At 40.4% G+C, this 26,288-nt stretch overlaps 1 protein-coding gene across 1 annotated transcript; it reads right to left on the bottom strand.

The window, feature by feature from the left end:
• LOC139729397 (uncharacterized) lies at positions 1 to 23,415 on the bottom strand. The gene is made up of 20 exons (XM_071640326.1): positions 23,317 to 23,415; positions 22,422 to 22,533; positions 17,516 to 17,579; positions 16,377 to 16,429; positions 15,649 to 15,741; positions 14,761 to 14,859; positions 13,680 to 13,781; positions 13,057 to 13,216; positions 12,439 to 12,492; positions 11,859 to 11,906; positions 10,787 to 11,152; positions 10,044 to 10,145; positions 9,382 to 9,458; positions 8,546 to 8,571; positions 7,308 to 7,875; positions 3,488 to 5,134; positions 2,855 to 3,091; positions 1,626 to 1,794; positions 778 to 959; positions 1 to 217 (listed from the first exon to the last, which is right to left on the bottom strand). The coding sequence occupies exons 2-20, from the start codon at positions 22,506 to 22,508 to the stop codon at positions 41 to 43; spliced, it is 4,311 nt and encodes a 1,436-aa protein (XP_071496427.1). The 5' UTR covers positions 22,509 to 22,533; positions 23,317 to 23,415; the 3' UTR covers positions 1 to 40.
• Positions 23,416 to 26,288: the final 2,873 nt, after the last annotated feature.

Raw genomic sequence — 26,288 nt, 5'->3', positions numbered from 1 at the left:
TCTTGCCCACTGGAGGGGTTGCCAGGCAACTTCATCTCCGCTATGAGAGCTTGAACTGATCAAGCAGGATTTCCTGCCGGAGGATGCCCGTAAGGATAAACTCTGAGGAGACGACTGGGATGCCGGCCCGGGAGGCGACTGACCAGAGGGACTTGTCGGTCTCGCAGGAGACGACCACAGCCTTGGGGGTGGACTTGGTGGGCATTTTGGCCAGGTACTGGAGAAAAGCATAGAGAACACGAGGATTGCGCGAGATATGGGTCAAATTACTTACACTGGCAACTTCATACACCTAAAGCATAATAGAACATCTTACATGGTGATACTGTGGCTCCTAATCAAGGAGCTATCCCAGTGACCAGTCTTTTATTTTGCCTATAGGCCCAACTTTACTTTTCACCAGAAACTAATGTACTGCAGCTTACAGACAAATACACACAGACAGTACCCTTCACCATATACCCAGAACATCTTCTACAGTAATAGAAGACGATGCTTTTCAGTCCTCGCCTCTTGAGTCAGCTTCCAGCAATCATTCAAACTGCATCCTCACTTGCAAATGGTAAAAGCTACCTGAAGATTTATTCTTTTCCATAAACTCCCCCCCCCCCCCCCCCATTTCTTATTGAAAAGCTCTGTGGATCCAATTGTATAAGAGGACTACATAATAATCTATCATCATAAATGTACAAAAGGGGCTATGACATTTTTGTTCTTCTAGATACAGTGAGAAGTATCAGACTGACACTCCTGACAGTTGATCATTTATAAACTCACCTCGCCGCCGGCACATTTGATGATGTCCTTCATGTGGGGTGGCTCCGGCTTGACCCCCTGCGTCACGTGGACCTTGTATCCCTTCAGCAGCCTCGTCTGGCCGGCTTTCTGCAGGGAGGCCGAGAGGGTGAAGCGGTGCTGCTTTTCAGAGGCCTTGTCAATCAGCAGGAATGGCTGTGGATCTTCAGATTAGAGAGAGAGACACACACACACATACACCAAGATTAATTCTTACTTTGCTTTGTTCATCAACTGGCAAGTACAAATGAGTGCTTCTATTGCTGCTTGGCATAGATTTCTGGAATTACAATGTCAATGAATAGAGATTACCTAATCCTCTCTAATCCCTATTGTGTCAGCATGGCCTTCCTGCTGTACTGAGGCATGCTACTTCACCTGTATGGGACTTGCTAATCTACCGCTGGGTCAAGTTTTTATGGATTGGTGAATGCTGATGAAATCCACTTACCTTTTTAACCCATTCTTTACAAGAACCTGGTATACAAGGTTCCCAAAATGCAGACAAGAGTGTCTGCATTCGTGGCCTGTGTTATGCTGACCACAAAATCAACTTTGATTGAAAGACAAGAGTTTCTTCTACCAATATCCATTCTTTTTCTGTATCAAAATTGGATGTATTTTTGTCAAATTCACCTTTTCCAATGTGGTAGTGAGCTATGTTTTGCCACAAAACTCATATGAAGAACAATGAAGCCATCAAGGCTGAGCTCACTAGATTTTGACTTTCGCTAACCCCATTTGGGTGCCCGTATGTGCATTCCAAAAGAGTTTGGGAGTCATCTTGTCACTCAACATCTTTGGGCAGGCCTATAAGCCAGTTTCCTTACCAACGAAAGCCTTGGATGCCTTGGACTTCTCAAGCCAGGCCGGAGTGACAATGAGGCAGCCTTGGGCCACACAGCATAGGAACTTGACCGTCCGCCGGACCTTGTCCGTCACAAGGTGGGTGCAACCATGGACGGAGTCCACCAGCTCACCACCAAGGGTTGTCACCGTCTAGGAAGAAAGATGGGGGAGGGTGATGGGGGATGAAAACACGGAAGAGATGCAGTTGAAGACTGATATACATGATTCCATAATCAACAGACCTATGCAGATACAAAAATATGGCGATGAATAATAATTAATTTGGTATTCTCCAAAGGTTTCCATGGTGATGGAGCATTTAGTGGTTGGTGGTTTCATGGGACACCATCTACTGGACAGCTTGAAATGTTCCTATGCATTTTAATTTCACAAATTTCGCGAGAGGCAAGAATCGGGAAATCACAAAGCGGTTGAAAGTTCTTGTCTACACTACATGTATTGAATGCCAGTGGCAATTCGCAATAATTTCATGCTGCAAAAAAGGCCATCCGCTCTAACTCGCAAAAATATATCTTGCTTTACAGTATTCTTTCTTGCAAGCGAGTTTGGTCCTAAAGAGGACTTACCTATGATTAATCTAATCGTAACACACAAACTGGTAAATACAAATTTCAGAAAGCCAACATCAATAATAACAGAACTGACATATATCAAGCAATACAAAACTTGTTTGTACTAAATTAGATATGTCCACTGATACACATTTGCCTCAAAACAAAGTCTAGGCTGTAAGCTTTTACAGCAAATCTTGACTACAGAAACTTAACAGCTGCAAAATCAACTGGGATGCCTCCACTTCCCATGCAGTCACTTTAATATGTGCTGCATGATTATACAATTGTACATGGCCCTCACGTACATTGATGATGTTCACTGATCTTAACATCTTCTGACCAACGAATGACCTTTAATCCTCTCTGCACGAACTTATTTTTACCCATTATACCAGGTAACATCTTAATTGGACTTACCCATTGGAGTTAAAGGCCACAAAGAAGCATTTCAACTTCATTTCTTATTCATTTCCAGTCTTCTCACCAGATGCAAATACCACTGGAAATTACCAACTGAATTCTAACAAAGTACAGTGACCTCTGACATTGAACTTTGACCAAATACCATCAACATGCACATGCCAATGATCATTATGCCAGCATGTGGTTTGATGGCACACTTCTCACTCTCCTACCTTCTGCCATGAGGCATCCGTCACGCCCGTGAAAATGACCTTCGGTTTGACCTCACTGGTCCGTCTCCTCAGGGAGGGGCTGGCGGCAGTCTGGGGCGAGGAGTGGTGACCAGGTGTCCGGGCCGGACTCGACGAGGGGTCGACGCTAGGGTGTGGAGAAAGGGTCGCCTGTTTGGCTTTCTTGGCCGACGTAGGCGTAGGAATGTCTTCTGCTGCCCTCTTTGTGCGCCTGTTAACCTGGGAAATGCATAGTCAAAAAATGGAAAACGAGACATTGGGAATTTGATGAGGGGCATGTGAGACAATTTTCTATTCTTGCAAAGAATTCCTGAGGGTAATTCAAGTGAACCATATAACAGAAGCAAAGATTGATTATCAGATCAAGCAACAATCTATTAAGACAAGTTTTTTCAATCAAAACACTAATGGTAGACAAGGCACAATTTATTGAGTACATTTGAGACTTTGTGTAACACAGTATGGCCAGATGTCATTTAGCCTCTTTTTCTTTTCTTTTTTTTCAAGTTTTGATATGTGGACTACAATCCTAGAAATTTATTCAAAATACACTGCCTTGCAAAACATGAAAATAATGCAGCCCTAAGGAATTTGCCATAGGATCACCAAACTTACCACTTGTTCAGTCTTCTGCTCATCATCCTCCAACTTTTCCTTTCCTCTTCTTGATGGCCTTTGATCTTTGGAATTGTTTGCTGTTGTAGAAGGCACTGTGAGTTTCTTCGCTGTCTTGGTGCTTTCATTGCCTGCAGCGGTCGCCTTTGACGAAGACTCTGCCTGCTGATCGGAGGCTGTTGCCACAGTGACTGAACGTCTGCCTCTCTTGCCCGTCTCAGCAGAGCTGGTATCTGCTGCTGCTTCTTGATGGTGAGGAGCACCATCTCCCTGTTGCTTCTTCTGTCTGACAGCTCTTGTTACAGGTTTGGGGACTGCGAATGTGCTCTGGTTTTGGCTATCACTCACCGGTGCCACCTTCTCCTGCTCCAGTTTCCGCTTGTTTCCTGGCGTCGTTGGTTGCCTCCTGGCATCTTTGGTCTCCTTCGGCTGCTCCAACTCCCTCTTGGCACTCCTAGTAGGCCTCACAGTCTCCTCCTGGCTCTCCATGGCATCATCCTGACTTTGAGCGGTACCTCTTGTGCTCCTCCTACTACTCCTTGAGACAGGCTCACTCGGTGATGCAGTGGTGCTGGTCTCCTCACTAAGTTTGCTCGACGCACTTCCTCCCTTTCTGACATTTGTTCGTTTTGCTCTGTTTGTCGCCAGCTCCTCGTCGTCATCAGCTTTGCTCTTTGACTTCCCTCTGGTTGATACCGCTCCCTTAGCCGTAGTTTCAACCTTTTCATTTCTACCACTTCTGCGGGATGCTCGCTTCTCATCCTGCGGGCTAGCCTTCGCTTCTGCCACCACTTCAATCTTGGCAGCTCTCCTTGATCGAGTAGTCTTTGCCGACTGAGGACCATCCAGATGATCCACCCCTGTTCCACTCCCTTTTCCTGCTCCTCCTCTCCTGCTGGATCTCCTGCCAGTCTCCACCTCGGCCAGGTCCTTGATGCTGGAGGAGGTTGAGGACAGTGATGCTGTGTCATCGCTTTCCTCATCATCACCCCTAGCAACGAATGGCTCAGAACTCTTTGCAGCTCTGGTCTTCCTAGCACTTTCAGCGGCATCAGTTGATATTCCAGCCTCGTCTTTCGCGGCTCCCTTTTTCCGGCCTGATCTCAGACTCTGCAGTTTTTGCCCAATCTTGGTAAGAGTTCCCAGGGTGCCTTTCCCCGTCTCACTTCCCACCTCCCCTTCAGCGGATGATACACTGCTGGTGGACGCCTTCCTTCCTTGACTGTCTTTTACCTTCGAACCTCGACGCGACGTTGGCCTTGGATTCTCCTCGTCAAAGGACTTCTTTCGAGTGGGCGCAGCATCAGGCACGGTCACATCAAGTTCTCCGTCTATCTCCTCTTCCGCTTTGTTCTGTTTCGACCGCCTACCCCTTTGTCTTCCACTCTCAGTCACCTGAGGCGATGCTTGTGGCTGCTTAGAATTTCTTCCGGTTGCTCGCTTGGTCCTCCCTCCATCAGCATCACCAGCCTCTTCAAGATCGTTTGTCCTTGATCGGGAACTTCTCCTCGTCTCTGCACCAGAATTTGCAACAGTTGCAGTTTTTCGTGTTTGCATTTGCGCACATGGTGCCGGTTTAGCTTTCGTCTTGTTCGTTTGATCGGACCGAGATCGGGGTGTTCTACCTCTCGTCCTTCTCAAGTCTATCTCTACTTCTTCAGAGGAGTCTTCGTTCGATGATTCAAATGTTACTCTTCTTGCTTTCAGTGGCTCTTTCTCCACCTTCTGCTTTTGCTTCAGACAGGACCTTGTCGGAGACTGGGTCTCAAACACCGGAAATCTTGATGACGGAGCAGTATCATCAGTGTCACCTTCTTGGCTGTCTGCCACTTGCTGTGTAAAGTTAGAAAAAGATCTAAAAGATATTTCACCACTTTAACAGTATGGGAATCAAAATAAGTGTAGCTTCATCTGTACAATAAACCCTTTTCAAGTCAATTAGTATTAAAAAAAACAGCAACTGACAGATGAGAGCTCATATACCCACAGGCTACAATTTAAAAACAAGGCAATCGCCGAATTGTGTCTCGCCCATTCGCGTACAAGGAATTAATATTTTTTATAACTCCCACAAGTTAATTGACCTGCTTATGACCTTTGACCTTGTGGTGACCTTCAACACCCTAAGGGACATTCACCATCCAAGTTTGGTCACAAATGGACAAAGGGATCAAAAGTAATGAGCCATAATCGAAACGCGCCATAAAAACTTAACATTGGGCCCTAAAAATTTGTTGACCCCTTTCTGTGACCTTTGACCTTGTGATGACCTTTAACTCCCCAAGGGACATCTACCGTCCAAGTTTGGTCACATACGGACATAGGGATCAAAAGTTATGAGCCACAATCAAAACGTGCCCTAAAAAATAACATTGGGCCCTAAAAGTTTGTTGACCCGTCTGTGACCTTTGACCTTGTGACGACCTTCACCTCCCCAAGGGACATCTTCCATCGAAGTTTGGTCACAAACGGACAAAGGGATCAAAAGTTATGAGCCATAAACGAAATGTGCCCTAAAAACTTAACATTGGGCCCTAAAAGTTCGTTGACCCCTGTCTGTAACCTTTGACCTTGTGGTTACCTTCAACTTCCCAAGAGACATCTACCATCACCCAAGTTTGATTGCCATTGTAGCAACATGTGCTGAGTTACGTGTGATAAGAGAGTCTTGCAAGTAAACTTAAACGTATGACCTCAAATGACCTTTGACCTTATCATGTGACCTCTTACGGCACCATAACATGAAGGTACCCCTAGTGCATCCATCACCCAAGTTTGATTGCCATTGTAGCAACATGTGTCGAGTTACATGTGATAAGAGAGTCTTGCAAGTAAACTTTAACGTTTGACCTCAAATGACCTTTGACCTTATCCTGTGACCTCCAACGGCACCATAACATGAAGGTACCCCCAGTGCATCTATGATCCAAGTTAGGTTGTAATCCAAGCAACTTATGTGAAGTTATTTGTCAAAAGAGAGTCTTGCAGGTAAACTTTAACATAGAAAAGAGAGTCTTGCACATACTCTTTAATTTATGACCTCAAATGACCTTTGACATCATCACATGACCTCTGACAACACCATAACATGAAGATACCCCTAGTGCTTCTATCACCCAAGTGTGGCTGCCATTGCTGTAACAGATGCCAAGTTATGCATCATAAGAGAGTCTTGCAGGTAAACTTTAACATTTGTAACGGACGACGGACGGACGACGGACGACGGACGGCGGACGGACGCCATTTGGATCCCTTAGTCTCGCCTTCACCTCCGGTGGGCGAGACAAAAAAGGAACATAGAATTGGGAAAAAAAAATATTCAAAAAGCTATCAGGTCTATAGATGAAATAAGGCTCTGGAGGTTTTGAATCATCTACTGCATCATGCTTGGTGATAATCAGTAAAATCCAAAGTCTTTGACATGAAGCAAGGTCGCACAGAACCATCAAGAACATTGCCTTCTTGAAATCATTAACTATATCACTGTAAAGTATAGTTTGATTTCTTAGCCTCCACAAAATACTGTATTTATATCAAATATCAGAAAGATCTGTCTCTGTACCAAACCAGATTCCTTTGACTGAAATTAAATATCCTGAATACTGGGTGAACATATTGCTTGGTCAAAATTTGATAGTACACTGCTAAAAATTGGACCAAGAGAATAATGCACATGCTGAATACTAACTGTGTCACCGCCTTGCATGCCATATGCTTGTGTCGACTGAACTTCACTTTCCTCTGTCTCCATGGCAACGTCATCTTCAGCTCCATATGGCAGGGTGGGATCCAACACCTCATTGTTCTTTGGTTTCTGCACATCCTTCTTCTCCTCCTCCTCCTCCTCCACCTCATCTGTGCCATAGGCTTGAGTTGCTTCAATCTCATCAGACTCAGAGGCTGCGGCTGCGGCAGCTTGAGGTTTGGGCGATGCCGGCTCATTCTGGTCCCCATACGGCTGTGTGGCATCAACGGTGGCATCATCGCCATGGCGACGCACCGCATCCTCCTCATCCTCATCCTTGGAGTCTGCCATGTCCAATGCTCCATACTGCTGGGTCGCGTCAAGGGCGTCTTTTATTTTTACTGCAGCAGTAGCAGGGTCTGGCTCAGAATGTGCATAACGCTTGAATGGTTTGTCCCCTGAAACGGACTCTTCATTCTCTTTGCTTGCAACTTCATCATCATCAGTTGCTGTGTCCATCATGTCATCAATGGCAACAGTCGCTGCTTCTGTAACATTGTCCATTCCTCCTCCTCCTTCAACGTCAGTGTCATCATCATATTCATCTTCACTATCCTTTGATATGGGGACGGTTGCCATATCTTCCAAACCTTCGTCTACTTTCACAGTCCCTTCGAGGGCAGTCAAATCTCTCACCAGGTTGCTGTCACCATTTTCATGGTCTGTTGAGTCTTCATCATCTGCTGGTATGGGAACAGTAGCCATGTCGTCAAGGCCAGCACCTAGTGTCGTGAAATACCACAGATAGAAAAGAGTAACAATCAACCCATTGACACCTATGCATTCTATGGAACATAAACCTCTACTCATCAAACAAAAAAATGAGATGATTTTGCTATAACACACATTTCCCATAGCCATCTGCCCCAGTATACAATGTACATGGGACTAGTCTTCAACAGGTTAAAGTAACTATTCCCCAGTACATAAATAACATTTCATAGAGAGGCTGTTTTGTTGTTGTTGTTGTTGTTTGTTTTTTTGGTGTGTTTTTTTTTTTTTTTTTTAATGAATGTGCGCTCTAATAAGCTTGCACAAAAATACAATAAAAAAACAATGCACATTTCTTTTGGAGATATTAAAATGCATAGAGCAATATTCTCCACTGCAAAATTTTCCAATAGAAACGAGGTTTCCTGAAACTGGCCCAGCATGTACAGAGATTTTTTTTTCCTGCTTTTGAAAATCAGAATTGCTACTGACCATCTGGCAGCACTGCCTGAGTCTCTGCGTTTTCGATGGCTCCCTCGACGTCCGTGTCGGAGTCAGAGTCGGAGACCACACCATCACATGGCTGAGTGGGCTCTTCGTACAGATTGCGCCCGGTGTCTATCTTGGGCTGAGTGGAGTAAGAAGGGAATGGTGTGATCACTTTAACTCTCTCTGTGCTAGGGACTTTGGGCAGTGTTTACATCATGATGAGGTTGTTTATCATTATGGGATACGATGGATGAACAGCAAATGAGTAGTACCATGCAAGAGGTGACATGATAATATAACCCCGAATGTTATTCTGATTGGTATTTATAATATCAGCCGAGATGATATCATGTCAATTAAGAAGTGGTAATTTTCTTACTTTTTGTCACATTTCCCTGGAATTTTAGGTGATCTGCTGGTTTTACATAAGTTTTCATATTAAGATACTTCTTCCTTTGGGAATCTAACTTATTTTCCACGTTGTCTTAAGAGCAAATGTAATCATTGCATTCTTGGCAATATCATACATGTGTAGATGATATATTTTTTTTTTTAATTCTACTTTTCTACAAAATGACACGTACTTACAAATCACTCATGCAGTAAAATTACACACACACACACACACAAGGCTTTCCTATGACAACTACGAGATTTGATATGCCAATTTTTCTTCACTTCAAAATGATGTTAATACAAAAGCAATGCATAACAATAGGGTGAAGTACTTCGATGCCATTCAATCATCCTACACAGGGATGGAAGTCTTCTAAAAAGTTCAAAAGCTAGGACTGTAATCCTTGAGGATAAAAAGAGGTATGGAATGTTCTACGCCTCTAAGTTGGTAAATGGTTTGTAGCACTGATACAGATCATATGGACAACCATCCTGCCTAGCAGTGAAAGGGTTAAATATAGCCTGTCCATTTAAAGCAAAGACACACACACACCTGCTTTATTGGGCTGTCTTCTGCATCACTGGATGCTACAGATGACTCCAAGACAAGGGTGGGCCCTGAGAGGTTCCCTGTAAACCAGATATCAAAGTTTGGGAAGATTGTACAGCATTCCTCAAATACACATTCCACTCCTATGTAATGCTCACTAACAAAACTGGTTTAATGCAAGAAAAAGAAAAAACATTTTGTATACCTTGGCCAACGCTAAGATCTTCCCACTAATGAAGCCTACATTTGAGATAACGCACCTACAAATTCATTTTAGGAGGCATTTTCAAAACGTGAACTACAAAAATTGTTGGGGATTTGGAACAGTTCTATGCAATCAATAGTTCAACAAGTTGTGTTATACATTCATCCTGTAACTGCAATATGTGATCTCTGAATGAATACCGGTTAATAGCATTTCAATATTTCATCGACAGAACCGAAAGTATTACTGGTAATAATTGACCTTCGGCCTTGGTACAATGAAACTATCAAAACTTGGGAAAATCATGCACTTGTCGTACATATGCACTGTAATCTGGTATAGTGCATCGAACATCATGTACTATACACACTGGAGTACCAAATGAACTAAACCCAATAACAATCTATCATGAGGAGGGTAAAGTTTGTGGGTAAGATACTTTGTTTGCCATTCCTCATACCTCTGCCTCCCTTCTCCTTCTCCTCGTCATCTTCATCAGAATCCATCGGTCCAAAGGCCTGAGTTGGAGCATCAAGCAGACTCTGTCTGACACCTTCTAGATCTAATCAAAGTGAAAGCAAAACATCACAATCCTAATCATCACTATCATCACTATCATCATCATCATCATCATCTTCATCTTCATCATGATCATCATCATCCTTATCATTATCATTTCTGGTATAAACACATTGACAACCTTGTATCATTTAACCTTGCCTGAATTGGAATATGCTTTGTGGTAAACCTTCCATAAAAATCTGGTTTGCTCACTAAGAAAATCTAATCCACGGATGACAACCTATGTGAACAGCATCACAGTATTCTAAAGGTTGACATGCCATATTTTTGAGGAAAAAAACAGCATTTCTACCTTTCCCGCACATGTTATTGCACATGTCTATACACATACAAAAACTCAATTTGGGAAAATGGTATTTCCAAGAAACTTGCACTATTTTCAGCAAAAAGTAACAGCTGGCATCTCTGCAAATTATACAGCCTGAAAAAAAAATAGGTTATCTACCCTTATGGTTTATATCATGAAGCAGCCTTTGCACAGAATCAAGTAGGCAAACAGAAGACCAACATTATAACATTAATATATTCCTACACATTATTATCTCCCGCTTTGTTCTTTCATCAAAGTCATGGGGATTCAAATCTGAACATGTCTGTAATAAGGCTAACCCTGTTGCATACCTGTGTCTGAGGAATCGCTGTCCGGCGCAAAGGCCTGTGTAATCATTTCATCTTGTCCCACGGCCAACGTCGCTGCATTTTCGATGTCCACGTCACCGACGGCCTGTGTCGGCTCATCCTCAATGGCGACATTTGCTCTCCTTCCCTTCGCAGTCGTCGGCCCGTCGTTGACGGCCTGCGTCTCCATGTTCTCCACCGCCTGTGTCTCCATGTTCTCCACGGCTTGGGTCTCCATGTTCTCCACAGCTTGCGTGTCCATGTTTTCTACAGCTTGAGTCTCCATGTTCTCCACAGCTTGTATTTCCATGTTTTCTACAGCTTGCGTCGGTGCTGCGGCCATTGCACTCACATCAAAGGGAGCCGTGTCTGCAGGAGATACCAACCACTTTAATAGTGTTTTTTTTTTTTTTTTGCAGTATGATTACACTCCTACAGAAGAGCTCGAGTATAGCTTGAAAGTTCCCAGCTTTCATTTAACGTGCAAGTACAGAACAAGACATCATCTGTTGTTAAATGGTTCTTCTCTGTAAGTTTTGGATCATGTTCTTATAGAATAGCTTGAGTATAGCTAATAATTTCCCCAGCCTTGTTCATGATTTCATGTGCAAGTACACAACATGACATGGTTTCATATGACTCTTCTCTGTATGTTTTGATTTATATAGATATGTAAGGTTTAGTATATTATAGGGATACTGAAAAAAAAAATGGAAATAGATTATTTCTACTTCAAGTTTGTAATCCAATGGAAGATTGCACAATTCAGAGTGTGTACAGGTAGTCTCTTACCCCAGCAGGCCCAATATTTTGGTTGATAAAGAAACACATGTGCCACCATTATAAAAGATGATAATAATAACCCCCCCCCCCCAAAAAAAAAAAAGAATAATAATAATAATAATAATAATAAAATAAAATTAAAAAAAATAAATTAAAAAAAAAAGTGTCATGCGGTACTGGCCACACTCTTCTCTTATTGACTTCAGCATTCAATCAATCAGAGACTTGAATTCTAGACCACTTTTCCTGGTGATTACAGGAGACACAGGAATGTTCAAGGACCGATTCTTACCCTCTATGTCAGTATCTGAATCCGACTCCTGGACAACAGTATCTGTGTCTGCATAGAAGAGAAGAATTTTTCACATTTAATCCTGCAACACAAAAATCTGTCATCAAACTCAGTAAATAACTGCTTAATTTTCATGCAGTGCTTACATTGCAGTCATGGACAGCAATTCTCAGTGCATAACACCTATCAGAGGGGAAATATGCATAATTTGAGGAATATAGGGCATAAACAATGACAAAGGTGCTACATTTGATGGGGAAAAATCCCTAAGAAAACAAATTTTGCTGCACTAGAACTGGGAAATTGTGGGTGAAAGAGTTTTATTGTACTAACCAGTTTCACTACACTGTTGTTAGTGCACAATGCCACATACATGTATATTACAGAATACAGATCTTGGGTCCCTTTTAATATCAACACCAAATTCATTAAGTAATGGCAATATATCATCTTCCGTTTGCCATAATTTTAGGACAAATTTAGGAAAAATTGAAAGCAAACATTATTGTTAACCTTTGGAGTTTTCAGCAAATTTAAAAAAAAAACAAAATCAAAATTAAAACTCAATTACACTCACGGCTCTTTTTCCTGGCAGACTGCTGGGTGTCAGGGATGAAGGAATCGTCACCATCAACTTTCACTGAAACACAAAGAAAATATCATATTCACATTACACGTGGTAGCATCAAAGTCATATCGTTTGCTGTGAATATCCGGTTAATAAAAAGAGATAATTTGGGTGTTCTTGCCAGCATAGCAGAGCGATTAACTCCTACAACTTTTAAATGTACATTGACACATCATCACCAGCACATTCTGTTTTGTACTTTTGGATATTGGCACACATTTCAGCATGGCCACAGTATTAAAGAGTAACTGAAGCAAAAATCAAACCAAAGATGTAGACTACAGTTCTGTTGAAGTATAACCTGAAGTATCACATATATACCTTCTAACTGCTACAACACACCATCCCAATATGGAGGAAAGTGGAAATCTTCAAACATTTTTGTATTACCAACAGAAAATGAGTCCCATCAAGAAGACAACATGAATAAACGCATTACATCCTCACTTACACTTAGCTACTTCTGCATGAATAATTCATATTCCCCTTGTTTCTAATATACAGAATAATACATCCCTACATTACGGCAGTTTTGGTTGATATTCAACAGGCAAAATATCTTCAACTCACAAGTCTTTTCGGGCGAGTCATCGTCCGACTCCGCTGCGAACACCTTCCCAGTGTTCAGTCGCTTGGGAGTCTTAAATTGGAGCTTGGGGGACTCGACGCAAGCCTGGGTCGGCTGCAACAGATCATTCAGATTGAAGCTTGAATCATTCTCATTTTCATCCTGGCATGAAAAGCAGCATGGAGGGGAAGGGACGGGGGGAGGGGATGGAATGACCGCAGGTTAACAAAATAATGTGAAATAAACAGAAGAAAATGTAAATTAATGTGAAGAATAATGATGGGAGAAGATTGAAATGAACAAGCAACATGAATTTACCATAAAGGTAAATATAAACATAAGGATATGACAACTCAGTTTGGCTTTAAACAAAACACATACCCTGAGAAGAGCCGTCTTTTATATACATGGCGAAACATGGTTTACGTGTCAAAATGATGAAAATGCTTTTGTTTGCTCAAACATATTTATCTCTGTCCATCAATCATGATGCATACAAACAACATTGCAATAACATCAATGCACAATGAAATGTATAATGCCATGTGGGAATGCTACTGGAGGTAAACATTATCACATGGCATACAAGGGGTGGTCATATCAATCAATCAAAGTGGCCTCTCACTTCTTGGCTGGACTTTCCGTCACCAACAGCCAAGTTCTCCGGGTCAGGAGGCTGCAGCATCAAGTCCGAATCCGTGTCCGATCCGGAATCTTCGACAACAGGCTGCAAGACACCAAACGAATGCTGCACCATGAATGTGTTGCACAAGATGAACTTGGCGTTATCTATGACAAGCAGCACTGACGAGCACTAACCCAAGCTCCAAACTACTTTCCGGAGAGCCAACATCATTTCAGCAGTTTGACAGATTGTTTGTTTGTTTGTTTTTTTCAATTTTTTGATACTTGTCATACAGTAACTTTGTTTGATTGTGTGCATGTCCACACATAATTCCCCATCTGCCACCATGGCTGCACAACACATTAACCACCTGGCTCTCTGGTATGCCAACTGGCATACTAATTAAATTTATCAACTGTGTTGTCATTAGGGCAACAATGCTTTTATAAGGTAAAAATATCAGGGGCTTCTCCTCTGGTTCATAAGCACATGGGTTCTCTCTCTTCCAACTTGCTCAAATATAAATTTCTGAAAAAAAAAACTTTGTGCCGTTTTACTTTTCATAACCTACATGTACATTCACGACACAGACTTTTCCATGATGGAGCTAACTAGTAACATGAATTGGGCTCCACTGCTCCTTGCTGTAATCTTGAACAGACTATGGCATCAAAGTTCCAAAGGTCAACTTCATCAGTTAGTCAACGCAAACAAACAAACATTACAAATAAACAAACTACAAGGTTACTCCCTTTCAAACCTTCGATTTTCTGCATTGAAATCTCTGGCATTTTTTTTTCTCTAATATTTCTGAGATGTATTGTCAACTAGGCACAATGAAAGTTACATGAAGATAGAAGCATGAGTCTAAACCACACAAACTCGGAGACAGTTACTAAGTGGGAGGGATGAAAAAAAGTACAATATTTCCTGTTCTCTGAGTCAATGTTGAGTAAGATGTTAGTTTATGCGGTCATCTAAATAAAAAAAGGATTATACTTCACTCTTTAAACTTGTCATGATAACGCTTCCTTACGTACAGGAGAGAATAAAGTATCACATGTTTGTTGTTTCCACTCACCTCTTCTTCAGCAGATGGAGCATACTCGCATTTGACATCGCCAAACGTTAGGATGTCACTATACCGCAGCTCGTATCGAACATTGGGTTTCAGGAACATCTGATAAAATCAGCAAGTAAATCATGTCATAAACATGGCTTTTTTTTCAACTCTCTCTCTCTCTCCCCCCATTCTTTACAAAAGGTGTTGCATATGATGCATCACGCATTACCCCAGGGTACCGTAGTACCCTGGGTAACCGTGTTGTGTAGCGCCACCTCACATTCACTCGAGGACAGCCAGAGAAAAATGCATGCACTGTGTGTACGTGTACATAGCATTCCCATGCCACTGCATGTTATAGTATGCGTGCATGAAGCTGCGATACCACTAGCGTGTGCTTTAGTGCAGTGCAGTGCAGTGGCTAGCACGCACTAGCTCTAGCACCAAAATAATTTCCTCTTTTTGGCACCCAGGGTACAACCTTTTTAAAAAAAATAAATAATTCAACAAAATGGCTGATTTTTATTTGGTACCCTGGGATACCATTTACATGTATGTCATCACATGTATAATCTATACAGCAAAATTCATCATAAATCCAGCAATTTCAAATACCTGAATATGTCACCAGTAAATATAAAAAAGGGAAACAGTAACAAAAATAAAATAATTCTTCACTGTCTAAAGGTAAGAACTTTTATATGAAAAGTTGGGGCACTCATGAATTTAATGTATATCAGACTTGATCTAACTGAAAGGACTTATTACCGGTATATCTTCTGTGAGAAAAACACTTGATGTGCCACTTGTTCACAGCCCCAAAAATAACCTCCCCAACATGCCATCACATGAACGTTGCTACTGGCAACAACAGCCAAGAGCTTGGCACGAGGTGATGCTACTTACCTTTCCTCTTCTCGTCCTGTTCCTGCTCTCCATGTCATAGATGAGGTGGGTGTCACCAGAGACCTCGATACAGGCGTGTTGTTTGGATAGGGCCTGCAAGGGAGAGAGATTCATGAAATATATGTCTCATAAAATTGTACTTTATGCTTGCAATTATATGCCCCAATAATATGATACTGAAATACATCACTAGAGACCTCAATACAGGTCTGTTGCTTGGATAGAGCCTGCAAATGCTAGAGATTCATTAAAATAAATATGTCTTGTGAATGTCTGTATATCTTTATTTATTAAATATAAGCCCCAATGGATGAATGTTGCCAGAGACCGCAATACAGGAGTGATTTATTACTTCTTCTTTTTTAAGCAGCCTTAAAGAAGGAGATGCTTTATTAACCTCAACATACACCAGTAGCAAATCTAGGGACTTTTCAGAAAAAGTGACATTTCTGGAATCCTCTCTATATATTAAAAACACTGTTTCCTTCCTGTGACATCAGACTGTTGTATCCTTCTTATCTAGAGATGACAACAAATGGATTTAATCAAAACTTTGAAAATTCATAACTTCTGAATAGATGAACCAATTTACCACAAACTGTAGACATGTTCTCTAGATAACTCTGCATTCATTAAATCCACGAATGACTGAGGTAAGTTCCCTTTTAAATGTCTGTAACACACTGGAAGGAGATATCTGAGCTAAAGATAAAGTGCTGAGTACTTACTTTGTATGGCATGTGGATGGAATTACTGTCATGCCTACCAATGAAGTTGCTGCCTGGTGAAATAGATAGAGAGATAAATGAATAAGTGCCAAGATAAAAAGAAAATAAATTAATAAAGCACATAATCAAATTGTATATTACTGAGATACTCGATTGTTTTCAAAACTTACCAGAAAGAAGTATTTCTGCAGAATAAAGTAAACACATACACACACACACAACACACTCAAACACACACACACAATCGACATTGGCCATACTTGGTTATAAAAGCATTTTCATCTGCTGCACCAAAAACTATGGAATCAACTATAATATTATTGTACCCCAAATTCTCCGCAACCAGCAATTCCTCAGTCTTCAAGAACACCCTTAAACCTACTTGTTTCGTTCATATTTTTTTCCACTGTAGAGCGCATTTGAACTTAAGGTATATGTGCTATTAAAGTGTATTACTATAGCTACTACTGCTGTTTTCATACTACTGAATGAGCAAAGGAAATGATATTCATTCATATCACGACATTAGACCAAATCAAGAAAAACCATGAATGTACGTGACAATATAAATTTGATAATTCTTGCCGACATAAATTTGAATGAGATATCCCCCAGATGGACTCACAGATGGATAACACAAAACAGAGTGACTCTGCTATAAATGAGACTGAAGCATACATGCAGATTTTGCATTTGGTATAAGAAGTACCTTACAGTGAGCAAGATAGGTGTGGTGTAAGAAAATTGCATCACAGGTTCAAGAGAATACATCACTAATACCCCCATTCCACAGAGATTTTTTTTGTTCTCATCGGTCACTTGTCGGAAGCAAAAATATTTGCTTCTGGTTACCAACCAAAATGTATTGGATAGCAATCTGACAAATCCGACTTATGTTAGTTGACTATCAGGTCAGCGTCAGACATGTTGGGCAATGATCCAATGAGGCAAGATCGTCCGATGAAGATTACACGTGACATGTCTTGACACTCTGACCTGCTTATAGTCGACCAATACAAGTCTGATTCATCAGACTGCCATCCGATACATTTCGGTGGGTGGCCGGAAGCAACAAACTTTGCTTCTGATGAGAAAAATTTCAGTGGAATGGGGGTAAAAGTGGACAAAAACTTTAGTACCTTCATAGATGTTGTGCTGGGTCTCAGACACATTCTTCTGAGCGAGGACTTTCAAGATGGCCACCTATGAATGAAATATAAGTGGTGCAACAAGGAAAATTCTTGTCATTGATTCATGCAATGTACAGGATGTAAGAGCTCACACCTATTCTAAAAGACTTGTCTTTACACATTTTGTGGAACTATGATAAAAATACAGAATTGTCCCCTGCCATGCTACAATTCTTTTTATCATCACCGGTGTCAACCTACTGCCATCTGACACAAACTTTTCTTTCCCAATAAAAAAAATTGTTGAAGCATGAGTGGAAACATTTTTCTATTTGATCTCTTGAAAGGAGATCAGTACTATAGTAATAATTACTTGCATACATAAACTATGACAATATAAAACAAGTTTTTCACATATAAAGAAATCACTGTGTGTGAGAGTCGTAAGACACTACACAGAGCACATGATAAAATATCAGCAAATGTTTATTTGAGATGTTAGGCAAAGGCCAACAAAGGGCAAATTTACTAAGTGTTCCATGGCACAGAACAGCATGACTCTCAAGAGCAAACTCAAGAAGATAGTAGAGGCTACTATGTAATCCCGTGAGATTTTTGTGCCAAAATTGATTTTTTTTGCTAACTTTGTCAATTTTGGGGTGCTGAATCCAAAAAACTTTGGTTCCATTTTTTCCGACCACGTCTTCAGCCGCCATTTTGAAATTCAAAATGGCCGCCATAGCAAACTGTATTTCTCTCCATATCTCATTAAGTGAGCATTGTAGAAGCTTCAAATTTGGTGCAAAATGCATGGTTGTGATGTGAGACATTCTGGTTTATCTTTTTCTGATAGTGTGGATTGTTTTGATACAATTTGTAGGCTGCCATCTTGAATTTCAAAATGGCCACCATAGCAAACAGTATTTTGAAACATATCTCATTCAGTGAGCGTGGTAGAAGCTTCAAATTTGGTGCAGATTGCATGGTTGTGATGTCAGACACTGTGATATATCATTTTCTGATATTGTGGATTATTCTGATACAATTTATAGGCTGCCATCTTGAAATTCAAAATGGCCGCCAAAGCGTTTTTACCATATCTTATGTTGGAATTATTGTAGGAGCATCAAATTTCCAGTAATGCACATTCGTGTGGTTTTCAACGTTCCAGTACAGCTGTTTCCTATTGTGGACCATTAGATAGGCCACCATCTCAAAATTCAAGATGGTGGCCATAGAAAAATATATAATACTTTGGTAAGCACCTTAGATGAATTTGCCAAAATTGTCCTAGTTAGACCGAATTCATTTTCATGTCATGCAGAACAGCCATCTCTTAATTCAAAATGGCCGCCATAAATTCAGACTGTAAGGACGAGGTTCCAATGACGTCATCAAGCCATCCCGAGGGGCAAAAACTGCGTGGGGGGAGGGGGGGGGGGGGGGGGGGGGAGGGGTCCCACACCACTTCCCATAAGTGTGGGCAAGCGTGTAAGCCTTACATCCCACATCATATAATAGCCAAGCGGGTATGTGGTTCGCGTACATGTGATTTGTTTTTGCCTCTCAGGCAAAACATTATTTGCTGTCGTGCAACTTCGTTAATAGTTATATTTAATCCCAGTTTTTGAATATATTTACAAAAGCAAGCATTGATACGATTAAAAGTGATTTCAAAAACTTGATGCTGCCTCGAGAGAATGAAAACAAACAAGGAAAAGTCTCGCCATTGCAAGAAATGCCATGGTCACCCTACCAGGCGTCCCATTCAAGCTTGTTTGTTGACCACAAAATGAAACAACTCATCAGAGAGCCCATAATTGCTGGATGTATTTCTGGAATAACACAGAATGAATAAGGAATGCCAATGAGTAAATTTTCTTTTGATTGCCCTTGTGTGGGTCATCCTCAATAATCGAGACTTCCAAGATGCTTACTGCTGTACCGCCAATGATTCTAAAACTACAAAGGAACAATAATAGCTCAGTTCTGTGGCACTTTTGATGCATCAGAATTCCTCAACAATTTAGAACACCATCACACGAGGGTAATCTCAAACATTGTCACTGCAAACTAGTGAATGTGGTGTTTGGCAATCAGGTATCGGACACATTCAAGGAGGATATTCTAGAAAGAGATGAAAAGGGATGTTTTCATGTTCTGTACTAAGAATTTGTATCTGAAAGAAATTATATATATATATATATATATATATATATATATATGATATATATATAAAATCTGTCTATGATGATATGAGAAAGGCCAGACATTCAGCACTTGCAATTTAAATACACCATGTAAGATTGGATCAAAAGTCATTAAGCTTAAGAGGACTACTATACCTTCTTATAACACTTCTATCGGTACAACAGTCTGATAGACCTGTCATTATCCAGTCATTACTGGACGATACAATGATAGGAAGTTATAAGTTCTACTGTTCTAAGTAATTCCACAATCACTCTTCATCTCACATTTTTATGGCCTTCTCCTCATTCTCTCAAACAGGTTCATGTTTCATACCCATGCCTTAGAAACCCACAAAACTGAGCCAAATATTCAGCCTGAAAAATGAAATACATGTACTAATTAGTCAATTCCATCTGACACAGAACGGGGAAAAAACGAAACAAAGGGTTCATCAAAGATGCCATGGGAGCTGTCACGCGTCACAACGAGGAAGCAGATATCCTCATTCCATTGCATGTATTGGATGCTACTTCAAGAGCAACAGGGAATTTCAGAGATATATGGATGATTATTACGTATAGAAACTGACATTTTCATTCTCCTAATGGATCTTTGCTTTACTTTTGATACTGCATCGCATGTTGTCTGCTCCATCACTGGAAACAGAGATGATGAAATACAATCGATATTGTTGAGAGATTATGTTCTGCAAGTTGCTGCGAAAAACAAAGGTCTGCTTGGTCATGCCTTTTATGGCGCAGGCTGAAGTTGACAATTTGAGGATGTTTCAAAGAGCAGATGGATGAAGAATTATCTAAGCCTTGAATCATGCAGAATGTGCAATGACACAGTCCATGCCGTCTAGAAGTTGGGCGTGGATGACTTCAACCTGGACAATCTCCCGCTTTGCTCTCGTAGAGTCTTGATACAACACATCCAGAGAACAAACTCTGTAAACCTTCACAACCTATTTTGTGCCTCTACTCACAGGAGGATATGGTACATTGTAGTTACTGTATTTCCAGCGGATATACATAAACTGTGCAATTAAATGCTTTGAGCTTCCTACACCAACGGTAGCCACAGAATTCATTATCATGTTCATATGGCAAGAAATGCAGAAGTCATTGTTTCTGAAGAGTTTAGAACCAATTCTCCAGTGTGTACAGCCCTATACAAGTGTTGTGACTGTAAAAACACATGCAGGGAATGAGCCTAGAAGAATTAACTAAGTAAATTTCCAATAAATTTTCTAGTACACAGCTAATATTGTTTTATTTAAACTCTACAACCAAGTCGTCTAAATGGGGGCATCTAGTTCACTCAGACACAGATATTGAGGTACTTTTGAAAGTCATTTGCTTTGACACCAGAATCCCATGATTTCCCATTCACAAGTTTTACCCAAATGCAATGCTCTTAAAGGAATGTTTCCCACGACAGCCATTTTGCATTTCAACTTGGCAGTGTACCTACAGGAAGTAATTGACTTACATATATGTCCTACATGAAAGTTCTCCAGCATGCTCGAGTTTGCAGGGTAAAGATTCTACAGCACCAAATATGGGTCGAAATCCATCTTGAATTTCAAGAGTGGCAGCCAATGCGAATAATCCATTATTACAGAATGTTATGTGTATGTGCCTGTGTTTGTAAAAGAATGTACAATGTACACCACCATAAACATTAATACCTGAAAGTTGCTTGTAACCACAGATATTAGCTGAAAAGCAGCCATTTTGAATGATAAAATGGCAGCCTAAAAAATGACCTGCAATTTTAGGGAGGAGATCAAAGTGCATCTGAATGTTCAACATCATGAGCCCAGTTTATGCCCGAAATGTGAACTTTCTGTATTGTTTACAACATGAAATATGGGTCAAAATATACATTCTGGTATGGTGTTCATTTTGAATTTCAAGATGGCCGCCTATAATATCAAAATGGACCATCATTTCAGAAAAAGATGTTTCAGAAAGTGTGATAGCATACGCATGCTCTTTGCCCCAAGTTAGAACCTTACACACTGCATACGATATGAGATATAGGCCCAATTATATTAGTTATGGTGGCCATTTTGAATTTCAAGATTGCCGCGAACCAAAATGATCCATCATTTAAAATATATGTATATATTAGCATGTCTGATATCATAAGCATGCTTTTTGCCCCAAATTCATACTTTCCATAATGCTTACAACCTGAGATACAGGTACAAATACATTTAGCTATGGCGGCCATTTTGAATTTCAAGATGGCAGCCCTTAATTTGTATTAAAATAATCTACAATATCAGGAAATGGGGTATCAGAATGTCCGACATCATAAACATGCTTTTTGCATCAAATTTGAACCTTCTATGATGCTCACATTATGAGAACTGGGTCAAAATACAGTTTGCTGTGGCGGCCATTTTGAAATTCAAAATGGCGGCTGAAGACGTGGTCGGAAAAAATGGAACCAAAGTTTTTTGGATTCAGCACCCCAAAATTGACCAAGTTAGCTAAAAAAATCAATTTTGGCACAAAAATCTCACGGGATCCTATATTTCGACATAGTAGCCCGTACTAAGATGTAACATTACATCAATTCTTCACTGCTGTTTGCTGGACTAAGATCTGGCAGAAATTGGATTTGCAGGCTTGCAGCTAACACAAGTTACAACTTAACAAACCTGGCTGGGCTACTGTTGTATGGACGTTGCAAAAGAATCAAGACTCACCACTTTGCGATTTCCCTCAGTGTCATCCTCCGCTTCACTCTCCTCATCAGAGTAGATCAAGGCCTGAGTTGCATCCATTTCCATCATCTTGAGGCCGTTGTAACTGGAGGCACTGAGTGTGGGTGATAAACAAACTTACTCCCTTAGTTTAATTTAGGAGATGGCGGACGCGGACTGCCACCTGCGTGCTATAGCTGCTAGCTGCTCGGGTTGTTTGTGATTTCCTAGGAGTTGATACAGCCTGTATCAACTCCTAGGAAATTACAGGGCACAAGAATGTCTAGGGTGTTGGTAACCCCGTCGCAGGGCGCTGTAACACAGTACGTATTTGTACGTATTTGTCCGTACGGGGTCGCTGCTGCGGTTAGGGTGTTGGGTATGTCTACCTACTGGTACTAAATTTACGAACTTAACTAACAGTGTTAGTGTACAACTCACTTAGTCTTACTACAGTAGATCCCTAGTCAGGCTAGTCTAACAGTTAGTCTATTATTATAAAGTTACATATCAGCCTTACCAAACAGTGTTACTATAGATTCTAAATCATTATTTATTCATCTGTAAATGTTAGATGGCATGTAACTACATGAAGTAGATCTAGTTAATCTAGTAAATTTCCTTTTGTGAGTGGAGTGCACAGTGCCAGTGCCCAAATGGACTGATAGTGGTGGTACCTGGTACCGTATACAGTACCGAGGCTACATTGTACTGTAATGTATACGTGCTGGAGTAGGAGCACAGCTGCACAGGCCACATACTTCAGTCCCATTCATTCCTTCACATCAGGCATGTACTCAGTATAGGCCTATTCAACGACTGTTGATCGTACTTGAACCTCCCCCTAAATCCTTGCAGCTAGTGACATAAGTACTGAAGGATACGTATATACCCCTACCTGTTCGAGGTGGCTGATGCTTTTTTCCTGCTGCCAACTTTATCTTCTGATTCTAAGCTCAACTTTCGTTCCACGCTCCAAGCCCGAGCAGAAAGCGCGGAAGAAAAGTCAACTTGCTAGAATAGCCGCTCCGCAATCCGGGGACGTACCGTACCGCAGCTTGAACCCGCGGCGGCGCTCCTGAGTACAGTGAGCTAGTGCAGTGAGCTGAGCACTGATATGATGCAGCGCTCTCTCTCGCACTACACACACGCACACACACACTCACGATAGGCACAGTTGAACCACATGGCTGTCATTGCACCTGCCACTGACCCATAGACTTGCTGATTAGCATGGAAGGACCGCGTGGGTGTTTGCTGACATGCGGGGCCGGGGGAAAAGGATGGATTTATGTGACACGATGTTACGGTTTATTGTTTGATTTTTTTTTTTTTGGTTTAGTTTAATTTCATTTAGTTTTATTTACTTCACTTCACTTCACTTCACTTTAATTTAATTTACTTTTTATTTTACTTTATCTCACTTTACTTTAGTTTTGTTTAGTTTAGACTGCAGTCGAGTGTGAATGAGTCCAGCAACTTCAGTTTAGTTTATTTGAGGTGAATTTTTATTACTTGTGTAGTTCAACTTTTCAAATTTATTTTTGTATACAATGCATTAACATAACATATTTGTAATAATTTCACAAATGTAAATTAACAAAATACATGTGATCACAAGTAACAACAAATTATTTTTTAAGGTATCCACATACCATTCATGGATTGGAATGGAAATGGAGGGTCCCACTAAAAAACAAAGCTTGTAGGGTATGGGACCCTCAAAAACACATAAAAGAACGAATAATGACTTAATGAAACTAAAAACAGATATATGAAGCAAAATCAAAGAATCCAATGTAAGTTTAAATAGTCAAAGTTCAGTTTTGTAGTTTATTAGACCTACAGATCTAGTTTATCTTACCTTCTAGTTTTGATTAGTTTTATAGTTTAGTTTATGCTTGGTTCATTTACTATATCATGCATGTAACGGTCTATGCCCACTATCATAGCCCACAGATTACCGTAGTTTCGATCTGGTTTAGAGCCACTTATTATAGAAAGCCACTTAAAAGGATAAACCAAAACCCAAAGAGAAATGTGGGTGAAGTGAAAGCAGCAATTATTAGAACACATCAGTGAAAGTTAAATTGGACAATCGATGCAAAAGTTATGAATTTCTCTAAATCAATTTTTGGTGTTGGAATCGCCGGATGAGGAGACTACACTGAATTGAGTTTATGACATCATGGGGGGACAACAATGATAAAGAAAGAAAATAAAACGTGTTTTCACTTTTCTAGCATAATGAAAGAGCAATTTATTAACCACTTTCATATAAAGCAGGGGGAATAATTACTACCCTCTAGCCTATATTCAGCATCAGGATGTATTGTGCTGGATTGAAACAGTGATTATTTGCGGTATTCCCTTTACTGTTGTCCACACATGACGTCATAACCTCTCATTTGTTGATTGATGGATCAATTATTCAAATGACCGATTGACAGGAGAAAACTACATTGAGTGATACAATGCATGGAAGGATAATAAAAAGGGAGATGAGTTGGCAGATGGGGAGACAAATAATACATAACCGCTATGAATAGTCAATCGACATGATAAGCAAAAAAAAAAAAAAAACAGACGCTTGTAGATATCAAATGAAGGTAATATTCGTAATATTCCCATAAAGATCAAACATACCGCGCTATGTGCCGCTGCCCTTCCGATTCAAGTGTTCAAGCAATATGGCGTTTGTCTTCTAACATCAGCTTTCGCTCGACATATTAACCTATCCAGTACAGAATAGAAATCTATGAACACGACATGTTCGTGCAAGCTGAAACCTAGTCTTTGATCAAGGCTCTTCTTGGGCTGAACTGTGTGAACGATACATGGCGTTTGTGAACATTCAACATCTTGTGTATAGGCGAGACTGTGAGGACTGATATGATATTATATAGGGCCTATGTATTTTAGCAATAATCCCCTTAAAAAGATAGCCGATGTGAATGCCGCATAATTCGGTAATATTCAGTAAGCCTGTGCAATTATGAACAAAGATGCCGGTCTGAGATAAGGCAAAAATAAACCTTACTTGTCAAGTCATCTGTGTGTACAGAAACATTGTATTAAACGTTAGTAGGCCTATTATGGCCTAGCTGGCCATGGTATAATGCTGGAAATTACCAATTAAATAGTAAGAATTTTCCAGCATTTCCGGAGTGATAGTTTCCCTATTTTGCAAATTTATAAATTCCTTTATTATGCATTGTGATGTAATTCAACTTCTGTAAAATATTTAGACCTACTGTTTCTGCTGGAAATGGAAAATTAAATCAACGAACAAACGAATGAAATGAATGGAAATTATTCTCCTGAGTGAGAAGATAAAGTGTTGATAGGAAATGTATTGTGTCAAGTTCATAGACTTCTTCTTTTTCTTTTTTTTTGGGGGGGGGGGTCAAAGAGAACATTAAAACATGTGTCTAATGATGATAACTCGTATAATGAAGAAGAGCTATTTGATTTGGATACTCTCTAAAAAAAATCGAGTGAAAATTTTCACTCTAAAAAGAGTGAATACAAAAGAGAGTGAATTTCGAGTGAAATTGGAGTGAATTTTGAGTGAAAATGCTCATTTTCACTCATTTTGGAGTGACGTCAGGGATCACTCGAAGATTTTGGAGTGATCCCTGACGTCACTCCAAAATGAGTGAAAATGAGCATTTTCACTCAAAATTCACTCCAATTTCACTCGAAATTCACTCTTTTTGTATTCACTCTTTTTAGAGTGAAAATTTTCACTCGATTTTTTTAGAGAGTAAAAATATCGATAGAATATCTTGTTCAGGAGAAATCAGCACTAACTGCTTCAAAACGCATTGAGAGAGTATTTGATCTTCGAGTGTATATAGACCTTCTTTA

Source organism: Diadema antillarum, unplaced genomic scaffold (assembly GCF_040938485.1).
Source record: "Diadema antillarum isolate AM-2024a unplaced genomic scaffold, OU_Dant_1.0 seq00000238_RagTag, whole genome shotgun sequence".
Taxonomy (NCBI): Eukaryota; Metazoa; Echinodermata; class Echinoidea; order Diadematoida; family Diadematidae; genus Diadema; species Diadema antillarum.
This window is presented reverse-complemented; position numbering and strand designations above follow the sequence as displayed.